The sequence below is a fragment of the Salvelinus namaycush genome, chromosome 34 (genome assembly GCF_016432855.1).
Source record: "Salvelinus namaycush isolate Seneca chromosome 34, SaNama_1.0, whole genome shotgun sequence".
Taxonomy (NCBI): domain Eukaryota; kingdom Metazoa; phylum Chordata; class Actinopteri; order Salmoniformes; family Salmonidae; genus Salvelinus; species Salvelinus namaycush.
In genome coordinates, this window is record NC_052340.1 from 4,164,552 (window position 1) to 4,184,555 (window position 20,004).

Here is a 20,004-nt window from a genome sequence, read left to right on the forward strand (position 1 = left end):
TCTCTCCCTTTTCTCTCCCGCTCTAGTTCGCTCTCTCCCCCTTTTAAGGGTGACCTTGGGAAGGGCACGGTGACTGAGTGCCTTCTTAAACTGGTTTCAGCTCAGAAGAAAGAGTATTGTCTGTTTGGCTAGTTTGATAGGCTGCTCGCTGCCTAGCCCTTTGATTAATTCTCTAACAGTTGTTTTCTCTGTGTGTGTCTGTGCGTGTGCGTTGGCGTGTACCTGTGTGTATCCATATCCCCCTTGCAGATTGGCCAGTGGCACTCAGAGCAGGGCCTGTCCATGGAGAGGAAGCTTCCATCAATCAACGTGACCGACACTCTCTTCAACACCACCCTCACTATCACCACTATTCTGGTGAGTGAACCGTCACAGCAACACATTCCCAATGACACACGTTCTGGACACTCCACTTGGTTTAGAATGGAGAGAGTGGTAGATGTTAAAGTATAGTGACGTGGTATTTCAACATAATAAATCATGTTACCCCTGTCACGCCGTCACACTCCGAATGACAGACATGTGCTGGACCACCCACTTGGTTTAGATATAGAGAGTGGTTGACAATAAGGTGTCGTGGGGTGGTATTTCACCATATAGTGCTTGCCATTCATAGAGTTGACGTCTTTGTCTTGATGGCAGCAGGTAGCCTAGTGGTTAAAAGCGTTCGGCCAGTAACCGAATCCCTGAGCCGACTAGGTGAAAAATATGTCGATGTGCCCTTGAGCAAGGCACTTAACCCTAATTGCTCCTGTAATAGGCTGACCATACCGCTCGCGCGAGCGTTGCAAAATACATTTAGAAATCTATGTTATTAAATTATTGCACCCACACTGCTCGCCCGCGTCAACGAGCGTCTGCATTGCCAAGGGCTAAAATAGAACTCCTTTCTATTTCTGACGCAGATCGCGCTGCAAGTCCTGCCTCTCCCATCTCCTCATTGGTTATACCCACGTGGGTGATTGAAAGACGAACTGTGTTGCCGGTCGGTGTAGTAATACTATGAAAGTTTAAATGCCAATCACCATATAAGTTCAAAGATGAAAAAGCCTGGAAGGAGGAGAGATGCCTAGAAACAATTCGGTTGACCGTGTTATGTGTGGATTAATTGTCGGAGTAGAGGACCTTGTGCATTTCAGGGAAAATAACAACTCAATGTTTATATCCCAGGACAAATTAGCTAGCAACAGCAAGCTAGCTAAAGAGGACAAATTAGCTAGCTAGTGCAAGCTAACTAGCTAAATTGCCATAAATGTTTAATACTTTTCGACCTGTTCCCAAATTAATGTAATTGGTTCAGAGTTTGTTTTGATATTTTAACCTGCGTGTCGTGATCGCATTTGTTGTAGGGGGACAAAATAAATGTATGCACGATGGCGCACGCACGCAGCCGGTTTGGGTTCCGTGTAAGTCGTTCTGGATAAGAGCATCTGCTAAATGACTCAAATGTAAATGTTTATATGCCCCGACTCTGAAGGCTTCCTTGATGTAAATACAGTCTCATCCTCGATATACACTCAGAAAGGCGTATCGCTGCTGTGCTTAGTAGGCCCAGTTGTTTAGATACTATCTATAAGGCTGTACGCTTAGCAATTAAATATGTAACCATTGTGGCTGGGCTGTTACGACGAGGGAGAGAGATAATATTACGGCAGGCCATGTGAGGTGCTACGTGTTAATTTCATTAGATATAGAATCGTCCAGGCAACTTTCAAAAGCCACCGAGGAGCAATTTCGTCGCTATCACAACTCATTCATCAAGCCGTGATTGCTGTGTCACGTTTTATCTCTGCCGGTGGGGGTGGGCTAGGCAATGCAGTCTTGGGCAGCTGCAGTGCGGAGCGGCATCAGGAGGATTCCTCCTACACCTGTGGGTCTACCCCTCCTGCAGACTGTTCCAGTACAGTTCCGCATCACCATCCCCGTGGCCTATGTGCCTCCGAGAGCTGACGCAATACAGAATTTTTTTGGTTTTGATTTTGCACCTCCACAGACCACTGACGTTACATTGTAATCACTCTTTTTGTTACCGATTTTTGTCTTATCCATCCTTTGAATGTTCGTGAAAGAAATTCCTGCGATAGCTCTATTTCTGAACTCCTGATTGCTCTGGGAAGATAATAGAGACTCGGCTCTCAGTTGATTTGTTTTAAAGTCATTTTTGATTGGCTGGCTCAGGCCTCTTTAGGAGAGAGAGTGTAAATAGTACTTAAACCTTGGAATCTTTAATAGGGAAACTGCCACGTCCATTTTCGATATTACAACAACAAAGAAGTTACTGCAAACAACAAACACTGTTTCTTATTCCCTCGGACATCATTGCACAAGCACAATAGAACAACAGCATTCAGGTAACTGCCAAAGCAATGGAAACAAAGTACACTGAAAGCCGGTGCTTCCATACAGGTTTGGTTCCTGAGTTAATTAAGCAATTAGCAATCCATCATGCTTAGGGTCATGTAAAAAATGCTTGGCTAGCATGGCTATGCCCTCATAGGATGACAATGCCCCCATCCACAGGGCACGAGTGGTCACTGAACGGTTTAATGAGCATGAAAACTAAATAAACCATATGCTATGGCCTTTTCAATCACCAGATCTCAACCCTATTGAACACTTATGGGATGTTTTGGGATAGCATTTTCCACCACCATCAACAAAACACCAAATTATGGAGTTTCTTGTGGAAGAATGTTGTTGCATCTCTCTAAAAGAGTTCCAGACACTTGTAGAATCTATGCCAAGGCACATTGAAGCTGTTCTGGCTCGTGGTGGCCCAACGCCCTATAAAGACACTCGGTATGTTGGTTTATTTGGTCAGTTAACTTCTTCTGGCTGCAAGCCCGAAGCCGGGCACAATATGACAACAGCCACTTCAAGTGCAGGGCGCGAAATTCAAAATATATTTTTTAGAAATATTTAACTTTCACACATTAACAAGTCCAATACAGCATATGAAAGATAAACATCTTGTGAATCCAGCCAACATGTCCGATTTTTAAAATGTTTTACAGCGAAAACACCACATATATTTATGTTAGCTCACCACCAAATACAAAAAAGGACAGACATTTTTCACAGCACAGGTAGCATGCACAAAGCCAACCTAACTAACCAAGAACCAACTTCATCAGATGACAGTCTTATAACATGTTATACAATAAATCTATGTTTTGTTCGAAAAATGTGCATATTTGAGGTATAAATCAGTTTTACATTGCAGCTACCATCACAGCTACCGTCACAAATAGGACCGAAGCAGCCAGAGTAATTACAGACACCAACGTCAAATACCTAAATACTCATCATAAAACATTTCTGAAAAATCGATGGTGTATAGCAAATTAAAGACAAACATCTTGTGAATCCAGCCAATATTTCCGATTTTTTTAAGTGTTTTACAGCGAAAACACAATATAGCATTATATTAGCTTACTACAATAGCCTACCACACTACCGCATTCATTCATCAAGGCACGTTAGCGATAGCAATAGGCACGTTAGCGATAGCGAATAAACCAGCAAAAGATATATAATTTTTGACTAACCTTGATAAGCTTCATCAGATGACAGTCCTATAACATCAGGTTATACATACACTTATGTTTTGTTCGAAAATGTGCATATTTAGAGCTGAAATCAGTGGTTATACATTGTGCTAACGTAGCATCTTTTTCCCAGAATGTGCGGATATTTTTATGGCACTCAACTATTCTGACCAAATAACTATACATAAACGTTACTAAAAAATACATGTTGTATAGGAAATGATAGATACACTAGTTCTTAATGCAATCGCCGTGTTAGAATTCTAAAAATAACTTCATTACGACATCCAGCTTAGGTATAGCGAGAGAGTACCCAAAATCTGGGCGCAAACGACTATTTCACATGTTCGACAGATATATGAAATAGCATCATAAAATGGGTCCTACTTTTGATGATCTTTCATCAGAATATTGTACAAGGGGTCCTTTGTCGGGAACAATCGTTGTTTGGATTTAGAATGTCCTCTTCTCCAGTCAATTAGCACGGAAAGCTAGCAAAGTAGCCCGAAGCTCTCCTTCCTGAACAAAGGCACACAACGCAACACGCCTAACGTCCCGAATAAATTTCAATAATCTAATAAAACTATATTGAAAAAACATACTTTACGATGATATTGTCACATGTATCAAATAAAATCAAAGCCGGAGATATTAGTCGTCTATAACGACAGCTTATCAGAAGGCAAAACCAGGTCCCTTCACGCGCTCTCCAGAAAACAGGAAACTGGTGACACGTCATGCCGAGAGCTTTTATTCGAGCCCAGATCAAGTTACACACTCCATTTCTTCTCTCACTGCTTGTCGACATCTAGTGGAAGACGTATGAAGTGCATGTATTCTAATAAATATCAAGGACCTTTATAGGCAGGCCCTAGAACAGAGCATCGATTTCAGATTTTCCACTTCCTGTCAGGAAGTTTGCTGCAAAATGAGTTCTGTTTTACTCACAGATATAATTCAAACGGTTTTAGAAACTAGAGAGTGTTTTCTATCCAATAGTAATAATAATATGCATATTGTACGAGCAAGAATTGAGTACGAGGCCGTTTGAAATGGGCACCTTTTATCCGGCTACTCAATACTGCCCCTGCAGCCCAAACAGGTTAACTGTATGTACTGCAATTATTTTGACCATGATGCTCAAAGCTCCCCACCTCTGCTTCGTCAATAAATAAATAAAATAACATCGACCGTGGGGTGGACAGTGGCGCTGTTTCCCCCTACTGCGAATTCCATCCTTAAATGTTTGCTTCAATCTACTTGGAGTGCCAGATGGGCAGGCTTTTCACTTTTGAGACTCTTTCATTGGTTCCATTGTGCCAGTCATGCTCAATCAAGCCCAGCTAAAGTATTTGAAAGATTTCAGGCATACAGGGCGTTATCGCCAAGACATGTTGTTGTTACAGTACAACAATACCTAAGAGTGGATTGTAAGACGGTGGCATTTAGATGTGAGAGAGAAGAGTGCGAGAGAAGAGTGTCATTCGATTTTCCTGCTCAAGCTTAAGAAGATGGTCAAGGGCAATGATAAATTTGTCTTTCTCGCTCTTTCACACACAACCAATTTTCCAAATTTCTATAGTCTCTCACCATTTGAGACTGCCACGCACACACAAGGTTATACACTGATTATACCAAACATTAGGCACACCTTCCTAGTATTGAGTCCCCCTCAGAACAGCCTCAATTCGTCAGGGCATGGACTCTACAAGGTGTCGAAAGCATTCCACAGGGATGCTGGCCCATGTTGACTCCAATGCTTCTCCCAGTTGTGTCAAGTTGCTTGGATGTCTTTTGGTTGGTGGACCATTCTTGATACACACGGGAAACTTGAGTTTGAACAACCCAGCAGTGTTGCCAGTGGCGATTTTAGCATGTAAATCTTGGTGGGGTAAAAAATAATAAAGTGGAATGCATGCCAGCAAACAATACATTAATTGCACTATAACGGTGACAAACGGTGCCCACAAACTGTTAGGGCCTACATAAAGCTGTCCCAACAGCAGTACCAACATCTTAACACTGCTACACCTGGCTGTCAGCGGAGCATTTTCTGTCAGCGAAACATTTCATTCAGCCTCATTTACTGTCTTTAAAAAAACATAGCTGATATGGCTGACTTGCTTAAACAAATGTGATTTCTAATGGCAATTGAGATGTTTCAGTACAAACTATGGCGTAAGGGGACGCGGATGAGAGGCAAACCATCATTTAGTTTTAGACATTAATGAGCGAGCTAGGACGGACGTAGTCAATATAACTATTTGTTTCGCACTTTTGAAATGTACAGCGACAGAATTCAGAACATGGGCCGTTCTTACAGTGTATTCCCTGTACACTAAGTCAGAACCGTAGGATAAATAAAGGGGGCATAGAAGCAGACAATGAAAGCTCTTACAATATTCAATGATTACTTTTCTCTAAAACAGGTTATAGGCTACATGTGCACCACCAAGTCAGAACAGTATGCAAAGTTAAGAGGGGTAAATAGACCAAAGGATTAGGGTGAGGCACATGGGCTACTAACAGCTTACTACACAACATACACTTAGTATTACTTTCTTAACTATAGTATACATATCTCCCTGGCATATTACATCATTTATGCAGCAGATATTTTTGGACTCACCTTGTTGTGCTGTGCTCACTTGAACAGGGAGGTGGCATGGCGGGCAAATGTTGGTGGCATTCGTGAGCAAATTTTGTCACCAAAGTCTGGCATTCTCTGGATTTATGGAATTCCCAGTTTTGAACTCACTGAAGTCAAGTTTTCGCAGTTCCGAGTAAACAGTTGTTTTAAGCACGGCACAAATCATGCTTTATTGACAGCATGGCCAATGTTGAATGTTTATCATTTTAAACTTGGAAAAGAGACACTTAATCCCAGATTTGGGACCACACAGCCACTCCTCTGAATAGCAGGCTAGTGATTGCTTTTCAATGCTTGCAGTTAGCCACGGTCACTGATTCCTTCTAAACCACTCATTGTTGAATTTGCGATTTCCAACTTGTTGTGTGATGTTTATGTCCAATGGCCGATGAGCACCAATACGTTTTATCTATACTTTCTCTTCATTATTTATCTTCATATGGAAAGGATTAAAAAGGATTTGCCAGTAGACTGTCGACTTGATTCATGATGATGACTGCTAGCTAAGATTTTGAAGGTATGATGTTGACATGATCAGTCCAAAGCTACTGTTGATATAACGTGATTTGACGTAATTTTATCTGTGGCCAATGACCTTGAGCCTTCTTGGATGGACACTTCTAATGTAACTCTATGGCAGCACCCAAAGGGGCTTGAATTTTTGAGGTCTACCCTTAGACTTGGCGGTGACGTACAGTGGTTCCTCCTTTAAAAGTTACGAGCTTATGCCGTGACCGTTAGTGGTAGATGATGGCATTTTGTCATTGCATCACACTATCACAAGGAGGAGTTAAAAATCTGAATTATCGGTAGTCTAAACTGTGGCACAAATTGACCTTTTTGTAAATTAATGGAGGCGTTTTCAGTCTGAGAGTCTCTCTTTTCTGGCTCTAGAGTCCTGCATCAGGGAACAACAACAAAAAACTGTCGGTGGTCCTGTAGTTAAGAGAGAACTTGGGTAAATACAATGGGGGGAATTTCACTTGACATGTGGACTGACGATTTTCGAAAAATAGGCACAGTGGGCTTTTGGTTTCTCTCCCTCTAAAAACAGAAATAAATCAGTCTAAATAACAAACTGGCTTTATTTACAAATTAGTAACAATGTCTCACCCCATGTTCAAGAATGGCGTTTTCCCCTTTATTCAGATTACAACCGCTCACTTTCGGTAATTTGAAAAATAAATAATCTCCAAAATATCGTTATTTTTTTATTTAATCCACCAGAAAAGACAGAAAAAATAATACAACAAATATTGTGGTTAAATACACTTCATCAATTGGAACCTTTATCAAGTGGAAGGGGGGAAAAGTAAGGAACTTGTCTGTCAGCCCTGCATTAAAGACCAACATTGGTTAAAGAAAATTGTGATTAATAAAAATATATACCATACATGGTTTATGAATTGACACGCAATTTTCAGTTTATTTTAACCTACTGCAGCCCTAAAACCTATGGGTTTAACCGTCTGAATTAAAGATTATATTGAAGATCGAAGCCGCCTCATAATGAGTTCTAAGAGCCGATCTGTTATCCAACGATTATTATTATAATTATATGAAAGCCCCTTAGATATTCTGTGTTTTTATTTACAGTAGTGATGGACAGCTGGAGGCATTTTGTTTTTCTCAAGCATAGCAGGCTGTGAATTCTGCAAACAACGTTTCCAGGATGGGCTATTAGCAGGACAATAGACTCTTCAACCTTTACAAATGGATAGTCTAATAGCTCAGCTACATTTTTACATTTGACATTTTAGTCATTTAGCAGACGCTCTTATCCAGAGCGACTTACAGTAGAGTGCATACATTTTATTACATTTTTACATACTGAGACAAGGATATCCCTACCGGCCAAACCCTCCCTAACCCGGACGACGCTATGCCAATTGTGCGTCGCCCCACGGACCTCCCGGTTGCGGCCGGCTGCGACAGAGCCTGGGCGCGAACCCAGCCCAGCCTGGGCGCGAACCCAGAGACTCTGGTGGCGCAGCTAGCACTGCGATGCAGTGCCCTAGACCACTGCGCCACCCGGGAGGTGGGAGCTACTGTAGGTGTGAGAAAAAAATCCCCCTCAACTTGCAATGTATTAAGTACTCTAAAGTTGTACATTTCTAACTCTAAACCTCAAGCAACCGAAAGCATATACTGTACAGTATTTATGTTTTTGTTAATAAAATAATGATAAAAATAATCTTTCAAAATGCAGATGTTTATTTCAACTATCAGCAGGACAATAGGGAATAAATATCACTGAATGACAGAGGATGGGGACTGGTCTTGATAAATCAATCAGATTTTTATTTGAAAATGTTAGGATTATTTTAGTAGTTTAGGCCTACTCCCAACCGGTCCCATTCTACAGCGCCATATTTTCCTAACTGAAACCCTTAATTTAATCTCTTTAGCCTTGATTGTAAAATTAATCAGTTGATGCATTGGTCCAGAGCCAGGTGGTGTTGGCGGAGAGTCACTCGTCATTGGTGGAGAGTGAGGCGGCATTGGCGGAGAGTCAGGCGGAGAATGACGCGTTGAAGACGGTGAGGAACAAGATGGAGTCACAATCCATGCCAGGCACACCTGTGAGCTCTGGAACTCCACCTCCTGTTTGTGGACTCTGCAAACAACATGTCCTTGATAGGCTGGAAGCCACCCACCCTTGATGGGCTATCAGCAGGACAATAAACTCTTGACGAGTTTAGGGACTTTAAATGTAGGGTATTAAAAGATGTTTGCGAGGCATGTCCCATATCTTTTGCATAGCCCAACAAATGCATTGTTTTCTAACCACATCTGGATGGATCCATATTACTATGGGTATAAATATCACTGTTAGTAGTTGATGTTACTCTTCAATAACACAGACCCCCAAAGCAAATCAGGCGGAGAAAAATAGGTTTATTCAAAGGGGACAAATCGTAGATGTTATGCTGAGAGGTAGATGTTCATTCTCCCCTGTCCTCAGTGATTCTCTCCACAGAACAAAGGGGCAGAAGGTAATTTATAACCCCCATCCCAAGCCTGTAGTTGATAAACTGCAATTCCTTGCAGTAAAATTGGGCCAATGGCCAGATTACAAGTATCCTGTTTCAGGCTCAATGTATAGACACATTCCTCCCATGTCTCTGACCCATTGATCATTAATTCCCTATTACAGAAAAAACACTATTTCCATTGATCGTTAATTCCTTCTTGACCTTTAGTCTTCTGCGTTGTGTATTATCTTAAAATATTCTAACATCACTGAATGACAGAGCATGGGGATTGGTCTTTATAAATCAATCAGATTTTTATGTGGAAATCGAAGGATTATTTTGCTTTTCACTCGCAGTTACTTAGTAGCTTAGGCCTACTCCTGACGGGTCACATTGTATAGCGCCATATTTTCCTAACTGAAACCCTTAATTAAATCGATTTAGCCGTGATTGTAAAATTAATCAGCTGATGCATTGTTCCAGAGCTAGGTGGTATTGATGGAGAGTCACTCATCATTGATGGAGAGTCAGGTGGCATTGGCGGAGATATATACCAGTTTCATTTAAGGACCAAAAAATTGACAGCTGTGCCATATAGATTGCAAAATAGTTGGGAAGAGATTTTTGATGTACCGATTCCATGGCACTTGGTTTATGAATTGACACGCAAAACGATGCCGGATTCAAAACTCTGAATTTTATTTAAATTATTATACGAAATTCTTGCAACCAATAAAATTGTATATATATGGGGGATACAACCTTGCCAGTTCTGCAGATTTTTTAAAAGCTAGAAGCCGCCTCTTAATGAGTTCTGAACTGTGAACCAACGATTATTATCATTATTATTAACCCTGCATTAAATGTATATAAAAGCCCCTTATATGCTGTGTTTTTATTTAGGGTAGTGATGGACAACTGGAGGCATTTTGAAAACATGTTTTCAAACACTTGTTTTTCACAAGGGCTAATCGCAGGACAATAGATACAATGTGGTCCCAAAAACACCTCTCTGACATAGGGTCCAGCATATCTCTTGATGATGTCATTGAATGTCTCGCCAGCTTTGATCCATGCCTGGGCCTGGGCCTGCAGCACGCAAAGTTCTTTGTTTGTCAGACGAATCATTGGGTCGAAACTACAGAACAGTACAAAACAAGAAAGCACACATGGTTAATGTTCTGGGATTTTTTTAAATATATAAATACAAAATGTCTTACAGAGCCTTTCCATAAGTCCTCTCAAGTTTCTTCACTTGTCTTCTGACTGTGATTAGAGTGATGTTGATGTTGTGCCGTGATGCCAGCAGATTCCAGATTGCCTTTGCCGATCGCTCATCATCTTCAATCATCAGTGAGTCAATGGCTTGAATAGTCTCGCTGGAAATGGAATACAATGTAAAAATGTGCAGCATACAGTAAAGACCAGCAGTTGATTTATTTAAGCATTATTTTCAGCATTATTAGGCCTACTTTACAGTATTGTAGCCTACTGTACCTGCTCATTTTCCTGGGCATTCACGTTCGGTGTAGCACAGGCGAATAGCACTGTCCGTGACCATAATCCCCAAGTCTAACAGTATTTTACTGACATGTTTAATTATTCAAGGATCCTTTCACTTCTCTGTGCTGGAGTTCTTTTAAGAATACAAAAGAGGCCATCCACCCTTGATGGGCTAGCAGCAGGACAATAGACTCTTACAGAGTCCACCAAATGTATTGTTTTCTGGATGGATCCATAACAAATTACTGTGGGGATAAATATCACTGAATGACAGAAATATTGGAATAAAGTAGCCTAATGAAAGGCAACAAATTGTTGCTTACTGAAACACCCAAAGTCATCCAATTGTTATAATAGGATTTGGAGCAATAGCCTACCTGCGTGTGGTCAACTATTTCAGCACCGTTTCACGCTGCTCTGAGACAAGCATGGGGACTGGTCTTGATAAATCAATTAGATTTTTTATTGTCACTAAATCTCCATTTGGGTATTGGTTAGCCTACAATTAGGGTGTGGAAATGTTAGGATTATTTTGCCCTCCACTCGCAGTCACTTAGTAACCTACTCCCGACCGGTCATGTTGTACAGCGCCATATTTTCCTAACGGAAACCCTGAGGGTTTAATTTGTCCTTTTTCTTGGAATAGAAACACCATACTATTAATCAAATTAATTAAGCTACATTTCTTAAAATCAATCCCATATACTATGTTCTTACAAAAAAAGGTTTTAAATTCTCTAGTACAGCCAATATTAAAAAGAGTCAAATGTTTCTCAAAGATGCCCTCTGGTTGTCAAACTAGCACTAACTAGCATTAATGGCAACAATGGCTGACACTTAAATAACGTGCCATAGAATTCTGCGGCAGCCTGCAAGCTGTGCTTCAGTACGACGCAACTTTTGAAGGAAGAACCACTGTACTGTCCCCACGAGTGACAGAACACTGAGCTAATCATGGCGCAACTAGAGAACATTACCAACCTGCATTTTGGAGCTGCCTTTTTTTAAACATTGTTTGCAAACTGATATGTGACACATGCCAAAATAACATGCAAAACAGGTAAGCCCCCCCCCCCCCCCCCCCTAAAAAAAAAATATGTTTTATTATCATTTTTATTTTTTTGCAAAACATGTGGGGCACAAAACAGGCTCTGCCCCACCTGTCCTGAATGACGGGTCGCCACTGAGTGTTGCGGTTCTTGACACACTAACCGGTGCGCTTGGCACCTACTACCATACCCCATTCAAAGGCTCTTAAATATTGTGTCTTGCGCATTCACCCTCTGAATGGCACACATACACAATCCATGTCTCAATTGTCTCAAGGCTTAAAAATCCTTCTTTAACTTGTCTCCTCCCCTTCATCTACACTGATTGAAGTGGATTTAGCAAGTGGCATCAATAAGGGATCACAGCTTTCACCTGCATTCATCTGGTCAGTCTATGTCATGGAAAGAGCATGTGTTCTGTTTTGTATACTCAGTGTATATTTGAGCTGCCAGTTCGCTACAGGCTCAGGACCACATAATTGTATTTGCTGGATGATGGGGGGTATTGTGAAGGGGTTGTGACAGCTCCTTCAACTAGACCCAGGTTCAAATAGTGTTTGTTTTCTTTCAAGTACTCTGTACGTTTGATTGAGCCTGCCTGCAGTGCCGGATGGGTGGTGTTTGCACTTTTGGGACTATGCCATTGGTTCCATTGTGCCACGGAAACTCAATCAAGTGCGGTGAATACTATTCGAACTCAGGTATGACTTGATACACCTTCAAGATCGCAAATTTTCTCACTGTCGTGTGCAGTCAATTGTTTAAGTTTCTAGGCTCAGCTCGGGGTGATGTTTCCCCCTGGTACAGATATATGACCAGCTTTCTCTCCCCCAATCCTAATCTTAACCATTTCTGAAGTTATCTGCACCCAACCAGACTCCTGGCAATGGAAAAAAGGGGAGCCTGTTTTTAGAGATACAGGAATGCTGCATTTCTTCATAGCTTGAAATTCAATATTTCATAGAATTGTCTGTGGTATATTACAAAAGGTAGTTCGAATTTTCCTGTGATTTCAATAAATGCTTTGGACATTGGTGTATGTCAGTAGATTGGTAAGCGTTCACAAACAGTGGTGAATTATGCAACATTAGGAGTTAGACGCATCAACACCACAAATACCCTGTCAAGCACATCCGTGGTGAGAGAGAGTTAAAACTTGGACAACTGTGACTGACCCAAAATTAAGAAAAGCTTTGACAAATGTACAGACTCGGTGAGCATGGCCTTGCTATCGAGAGAGGCAACAGCAATACTATTAAACCCAACCAAATCATGAGAAAACACAAATATAATGAATTGACACATTGGAAAGAATCAACAAAAACGGCACAAACTGGAATGTTATTTGGCCTTACACAGAGAAATACACTGTGACTGACCACAAATTCGTTTTGACTATGCACAGACTCAGTGAGCATGGCAATGCTATTGTAGGCAGACCTGGCACTCAATTTTATTTATTTGAACTAGACAAGTCAGTGTCAGTTAAGAACAATGACGGCCTACCAGGGAACAGTGGGTTAACGGCCTTGTTCAGGGGCAGAATTACAGATTTTTACCTTGTCAGCTCAGGGATTCGATCCAGCGACCTTTCGGTTACTGGCCCAGCGCTCACACCACTAGGCTACCTGCCGGCTACCTGTTTTCCCTCAAGAGAAGACTGGCTATGTGCCCACTGCACATTAATGAGCGCAAACCGAGCTGCACTTCCTAACCTCCTGCCAAACCTCCATATATATTAGGTGAAACACCACTGTGTGCCACCACAACAGCAAGATTTGTGACCTGTTGCCACAAGAAAAGGGCAAGCAGTGGAGCACAAACACCATTGTAAATACAACCTATATTTGATCTATTTATTTTCCCTTCAACTATTTGCACATTGTCACAACACTTTACAGAGCCAATAGTATATATTATTTTAAAACTTTTGTGAGTGTAATGCTTACTGTTCGTTTCTGATTGTTTATTTCCCTTGGAGAGATAGTTAGAGAGAGATCCCCCCCCCCCCCCCCCCCCCCCACATTATTGATTCATTTCAGGGTTTTACTACCGTGATTGATGGGCCAGCTCTTAATTAAAATGTTCTGCAGTTTTCTTTCATACTTTTTTTTATTTAACTTTTATTTATACAGGGTGGGTCACCATTGAGACCAGGGTTTCATTTACAAGGGAGTGTTACGAACATGAACGTATGCAATACAATTTAATACAACATCATGTAAAATAACAATACAATAAGATATATCCGAACAAACACAACTCTCACATATCACCTCCCTTGAATTCAATCTAAACTGTCCAATGGAGACCAACGAGTCCAACTTCAAGGTGGCCTGAAGGCTATTCCATGAGCTGGGGGCATAAAAACTAAAAGCTCAGTGGGGACCCACGGGACCTCCAGAACCATCCAATCCAGAGAGTGGGTCTGAAAATAGCGGGATCTCCAATCAATACATGAGCTGAAGTAGTTAACCGGGTCACCAACTGAGAATGTTCTTCCCCACTTCTACAGAGTCTCCTAATAATGTTGGCTATTGGGGAGATAAATATAGAATTACTTTGCCTCCCTTTCACACTCATCAATCAACAAGGGAGAGCTAGCCGAGAAATGATGGGCCGCATTTAATTAAGCGGAGAGGCCCACTCCTCTCTGTTGCCGGGGGTGTTGAGACCTATTAATTGAATCCAGAATGTTTGTTTATTCGTTTCCAAGCTCTCTCTCTTGAACCCCCGCCGTGTAATATAAAACTGGCCCGTGAAATGCTACTCCTTAATAAGCCCTAGTTTGGGTGGGGAAAGCGTCCGTCTGGCTGCAATGGTAGAGCGCTTCCACGACCAGGCTGCTGCGAGCAATGACATAATTTGCATTTATATTGTGCCTTCCCGCGTGGCACCGCGTAACCACCAGCAGAGGTGTCAACTCGAGGGCAGGAAGGTAACATGCGTGGCCTGTTTAATAAGTTAATGAATGGAGAGGATTTGCATTTATAGAGAGTGTCACTGTGCTCTGACTCAGGGCCCGAAAGGCCCCTTCTTTCTTTCTTTCTGTCTGTACTCTTCTTCTTCAACATGCAGTCCAGGAGCTCACCTGCTTGCATACGTTCAAAGCTTCCGCTGCTCTCTCCCTCCATCTAGTACTGATGAGTTTGTCGACTAAAGGGAACAATTATAATGTGCTCTGATTCAGTGACCTCAGATATGATGCAGAGAAGGCTAGGAAAACGCCTCATTCTATTATCCCTATTCTCTGATCAGTATGGCACGAAGTGGTGCGTGCACTGAAAACTCCAGCGAGATGGAATGGGGGAGAGGCCATATAAGATTAATCAAGTGTAAAGGAAACCGGTTCGATCGTACCACAGGTAGAGTAACTGTTGTTGCCATGGTGACAGGATGGTCGGTGGCAGTGTGATGTGTCGTCCTCTTTGAGGTCTCTGGTGTTCCACTTTATGTCATAATGGAGGAACGCCACTTCGTACTGGGAAACTAATTCATCTCCCGGTCACCAGTCAACACAAAAGCCATCCCAATAGGAGTATGACAGAGCTATTTCACTGTTTGCCTTGTGTTCCATCTATATTTCTCTATATCAGACAGTGTGCTTTTTCTCTCTCGACTTTAGTATAAAGCTCACTACAAACCGGGGTTTGATCCCGGGCTGTGTCGTAGCCGGCAGCGACCGGGAGACCCATGAGGCGGCGCACAATTGGCCCAGCGTCGTCCGGGTTAGGGGAGGGTTTGGCCAGCTGAGATGCCCTTGTCCCATCGCGCTCTAGTGGGCTGTGCGCATGCACGCTGACTTCGCATTGGTGCGACTGGCTTCCAGGTTAAGCAAGCAGTGTGTCGAGAAGCAGTGTGGCTTGGCGGGGTGGTGTTTCGGAGGACGCATGGCTCTCCACCTTCGCCTCTCCCGAGTCCGTACGGGAGTTGTAGCGATGGGACAACCAATTGGATATCACAAAATTGGGTAGAAAAAGGGGTAATAAAATATCCCAATTTGTGCCATCCGTAAGAAACCTACATACAGACCATATATTGTGTTCCATACAGGTTATAGAAAAGAGCAGAAGCTCTGAAGTCTCCATTCAGAACCCAGTCCTACCTACTTACAGGTTATGGAAAATGTGCTCTTTTAGCATTTCTCCAGTAGGTTTCCTCAAGGAGAAAGTCCCCCACTTCTATGTCAAAGATAATAAAACAAAAAAACTTTACTAAATACTACAGTAATATCTGCAAAAACACTACAGTAAATACTACAGTATACTACAGTCCGCAAAAACACTACAGTAAATACTACAGTGTACTACAGTCTGTAAAAACACGACAGTAATTACTATTGTATTGTGGCAGACCAGGGGGTTTGATCAAAACGTTTACACTGATCAGACACGGACACAAGTGTGATAGCTCAGTGTGATAGCTCAGTTTATTAAAACAAAGAAAAATAAAAGAATAGGTCTCCTCCAGGTTACCGTCTTCTGGGTTCCGGGGTATTGCTGTCTCCTTTGGGGGATTTTATTTCTTTTTTTACTGACCGTGAGGAAGACTATACGGAAGGAACCTCTCTCCATGAGAAAAACCCCTGTGTGCTACCCTTCTGGCAACTTTATGGGATTCGTACGGTTGGTGAGCAATCAGCCCTTTGATTACTCACCAGTCCCAATTAGTCCTGGCCGGATGGCCCGTCGAGACCTGGCACGTCCAGCAGAGGGAGCCATCGCCGCGTGATGTAGACTCCGTCTGTCACCAGGCCTCGACGAATTTCCCCCTGGTGGCTAGTCTGTAGTACGCCACAGTATATACTACTCTTTTTTTACTACAGTATTTATACTATAGTAAATGGTAAATACTACAGTATTCAGTCTGTAAAAACACCACAGTGAATTGTCATGACTTTACTTTTCATTAATCTAATAACTGTTATTTATTTAATCAACTAACTCTATTACATCAATAAACAGTCATCTTATTAATCATTACCTCTTATCATATCATCATTCTGAACAGTCGTAACCTCATGCATCTGCAAAAAAAACAGCCTTACTCATGATTCAGTACTACACAAATTGGTTTACATATTTATTTACTAGCTAACTAAATAATAACACAGAATAAACATATACCCTTTACATGAGACAAAGGTCCCTAGTGGACTGACACAATATGACGGCTTGTTACAACAGAGATGGAGAGCGAGAGAGAGAAAAATACACTTATCGTCCATATATATCAGTACTATTCTCACAGTAATCATATAGTTTGCTTGGTTGTTGGCATTTCAGCTGCAAGCTGTATGGCTCTGATTGTCCGAAAAGGGTCTCCCCTTTCCCGTCTTCTACTGTTATTCACTCTGGAAGATAGCTAGCCAGCCGTGTCAACGATTACCATTGGTGATGAGCGTAGTAGGATAGTCTCACTTAGATTCGCTTTTCTAGATATTTGAGTCAAGACAGCTAATCAGCTGTCTCAGTGATTGGCTGAGAGGGGAGTTTGTTTTCCCCCTCGTGTTGGTATTCAGGATTCTGACCACAATGGACATGAGCTGCAGCTCGCCGTCTCTCTGCTCTAAAGGAAGGTGAGTTCATTTCTTCACCTCGTGTTGAGGTTCAAAGTTCCAACCATATCAAACGTGTAGCTCCCGCCTCACGTTTCCTGGTCTCTGAGATGCAGCATTTAAACCACTTTAGACGTGGGCTGCAACTCCCCATCTTTCCTGGTCTAAAATGTTAACTCTCAGCCAGTCCTTTTAAGCACTCTGGTCGAAAAGGACGTTTACATCAGGCTGACACGCTCTTCTGTCCTCACTCGAGGCGTGGCTACTTACCGTGCAAAGGATAGGGTTGCAAGTTATCTATTATCTCCTAAAATCTCATTCCTATCTTCACAAAAATACTTTCATAATTTTTCATATTATATGAACGTATTGGATGGAAACTTGACAGATAAAGGGGATATACTTTCCAAGTTACAGTATTTTGTCCATACAATTTTTTATGACGTCACAAAATGAAAACCAATATGATGTTAGTTTTCTACAGCTCCCCACTGACCATTCCCCACATTCTTATGTTATAATTATTGTTCCAGTATTCACGTTTGACCGTGTTAAAGTTTCGGCGGGAAACAGTCTGTTATTAACAAAGGACATTCCTTTTGCCAATACTGGACGGGAAAAGAGAATCCTCTTCTACTTAAATTTATGACAGGGTGTGAGGTGTCAAAACCCCTACACCAGTTCCCTCCTCCCCTCTTCTGTGGGTGAGAGAAGGTCTGGTTATTGTCAACCATTGCCAAGCTGATCTGACTCATTGTGACCCTCACAGGACAGCATTCAAGTTTTGATACATGCTTTATTAAAGCATTCTTCAAAAGAAGTAGCCACATTTAGTCTTTTAGCTAAGGGGGCTGGCGTAGAATGTGGACCCCTTTTTATGCTGCCCAAAGATTGGTTGATAAATCTCTCTTAACCCCCCAAATTTAAATCATTGAGCTGCTTGCTCAACATTATGAAAAAAATGAATCGTAAATTAGGAACAAACTTTATGAAAGAGCGAGTTAGTCAACGACGGGGTTTTAAAACAGTCGGTGGGGGACAGAGACAGAGACAGGACAGAGACAGGACAGAGACAGAGACAGGACAGAGACAGAGACAGGACAGAGACAGGACAGAGACAGAGCCAGACAGAGACAGGACAGTAGCAAGTGCCTGAGTGCTTTTGTTCCCATGTCACGTACGGTGGTGAAGTTAATTGTTGCCTAGATATATTCTTATTGGCTCCTCTTTAAAACAAATGACCTCTGGTGAGATAGTGTCCACTGTCTAGACATACAATATGCTAATATCAACTTCACCTCAAAAAAGGGGAAGTTGTCAAGGTTGAGATGATGTTATGCTACACTAGGTTATGCTAAACTATACTATGCTATGTTTATTGTTGCGAATTCGGGGGGGCAACTCCAACCGGGACTCAAACTCGGGTCCAGTGACAGTCAAGCCAACACCTTAACCGTTACGCTAAGAGATCTGAGGTCGCTAGGTGTCGGGTTAAGGTCGCCACATTATCATGGTATTCTACATGTGCTCTGCTACATCTGTGTCACTTCGCAGGAGAACCCTTACGTGATGCTACGACCGAACCACCAGGAGATGGAAGGGAACGAGCGCTACGAGGGCTTCTGTGTGGACATGCTGAAGGAGCTGGCGGACATCTTGAAGTTCAAGTACTGTATCAATCTGGTGGGGGACGGGGTGTACGGGGTATCGGGGACCAACGGTACCTGGACGGGCATGGTGGGAGAGCTCATCTCAAGGGTAAGGGCAACAGCTTACAGGATTTTATTGACCATATGACTTGACCAGGAAAAACTCTGGGCCCTACCATCGCCACCCATCTACCTACCATTTACCCCCTTCTACCACTTCACAGCATAATGCCACTCAAACTATAGACTAATTCATCCATCCTTTAATCAAATGTTATTCATGAATTTACAGCCATTACTGTCAAATCACCCCTAACAAACCAATAGCATCCTACAAACATCCAGTGTCTGTGTGACCCTCTCAAGCACAGGTTGTACAACTGATTTGACACAGTGGTTGTGATACAACTAATACTGTATGTTCATGATACAATGGCGAGTTTGTCATCACAGAAATGTATCCACAACCATTGTGTGCCGACGCCACAATGCTTGTGTAATTATTTTTGACAGAAAAGCTCTCTGTTGTATTGCAACCGTTATGCCATATACATGGCATCAGTTGTATAACTTTAGTGTGTATGGGGCCTATATGTGGATATTATGTGTGCAGGCATAGTGTGTCTCTGTGGACTCCAGGGTCAAATGATTTCATCTGATATGTGATAGGCTGAGTGTTTTCGTAGTAAAACATGTCCCCAGTGTTGGGATCTGGAAAAGTAGTGCCCAAAGCTATTGATTGATGTTTTCACATTGAGAGCATCCTACAGTAAGGGGATGTAACCATGCAGAGATGTGAGGATGATGATGATGAGGAGGAGGAGGAGGAGAAAAGATAAAATATGGAGGGGAAGGAAGAGAACAAGGATGTACAGGAGGAGCAAGGCTGGTAATTAGTCCAGATAATGCCTGATACAGATGACACAGAGTCTTGGGTCTGCATCCCAAACGGCACCCAATTCCCTTTATAGTGCACTACTTTTGACCAGGGTGCCATTTGGGACGCATCCATGGCTGTGTTCTGTTCACCCTTCTAACTCGGATACAGCTCATCTGTCCTAATGAATCTCAAT

General features: G+C 42.2%; 1 protein-coding gene across 1 annotated transcript in view; it reads left to right on the forward strand.

Moving 5' to 3' along the window:
• The window catches only part of LOC120029127 (glutamate receptor ionotropic, kainate 4-like), a 177,163-nt gene that overhangs the window by 139,746 nt on the left and 17,413 nt on the right, over positions 1-20,004 (forward strand). The window contains exons 11-12 of the mRNA XM_038974436.1: positions 250-357; positions 18,837-19,040. Coding sequence (XP_038830364.1) covers positions 250-357; positions 18,837-19,040 — 312 coding nt within the window. The remainder of the gene's footprint in view (positions 1-249; positions 358-18,836; positions 19,041-20,004) is intronic.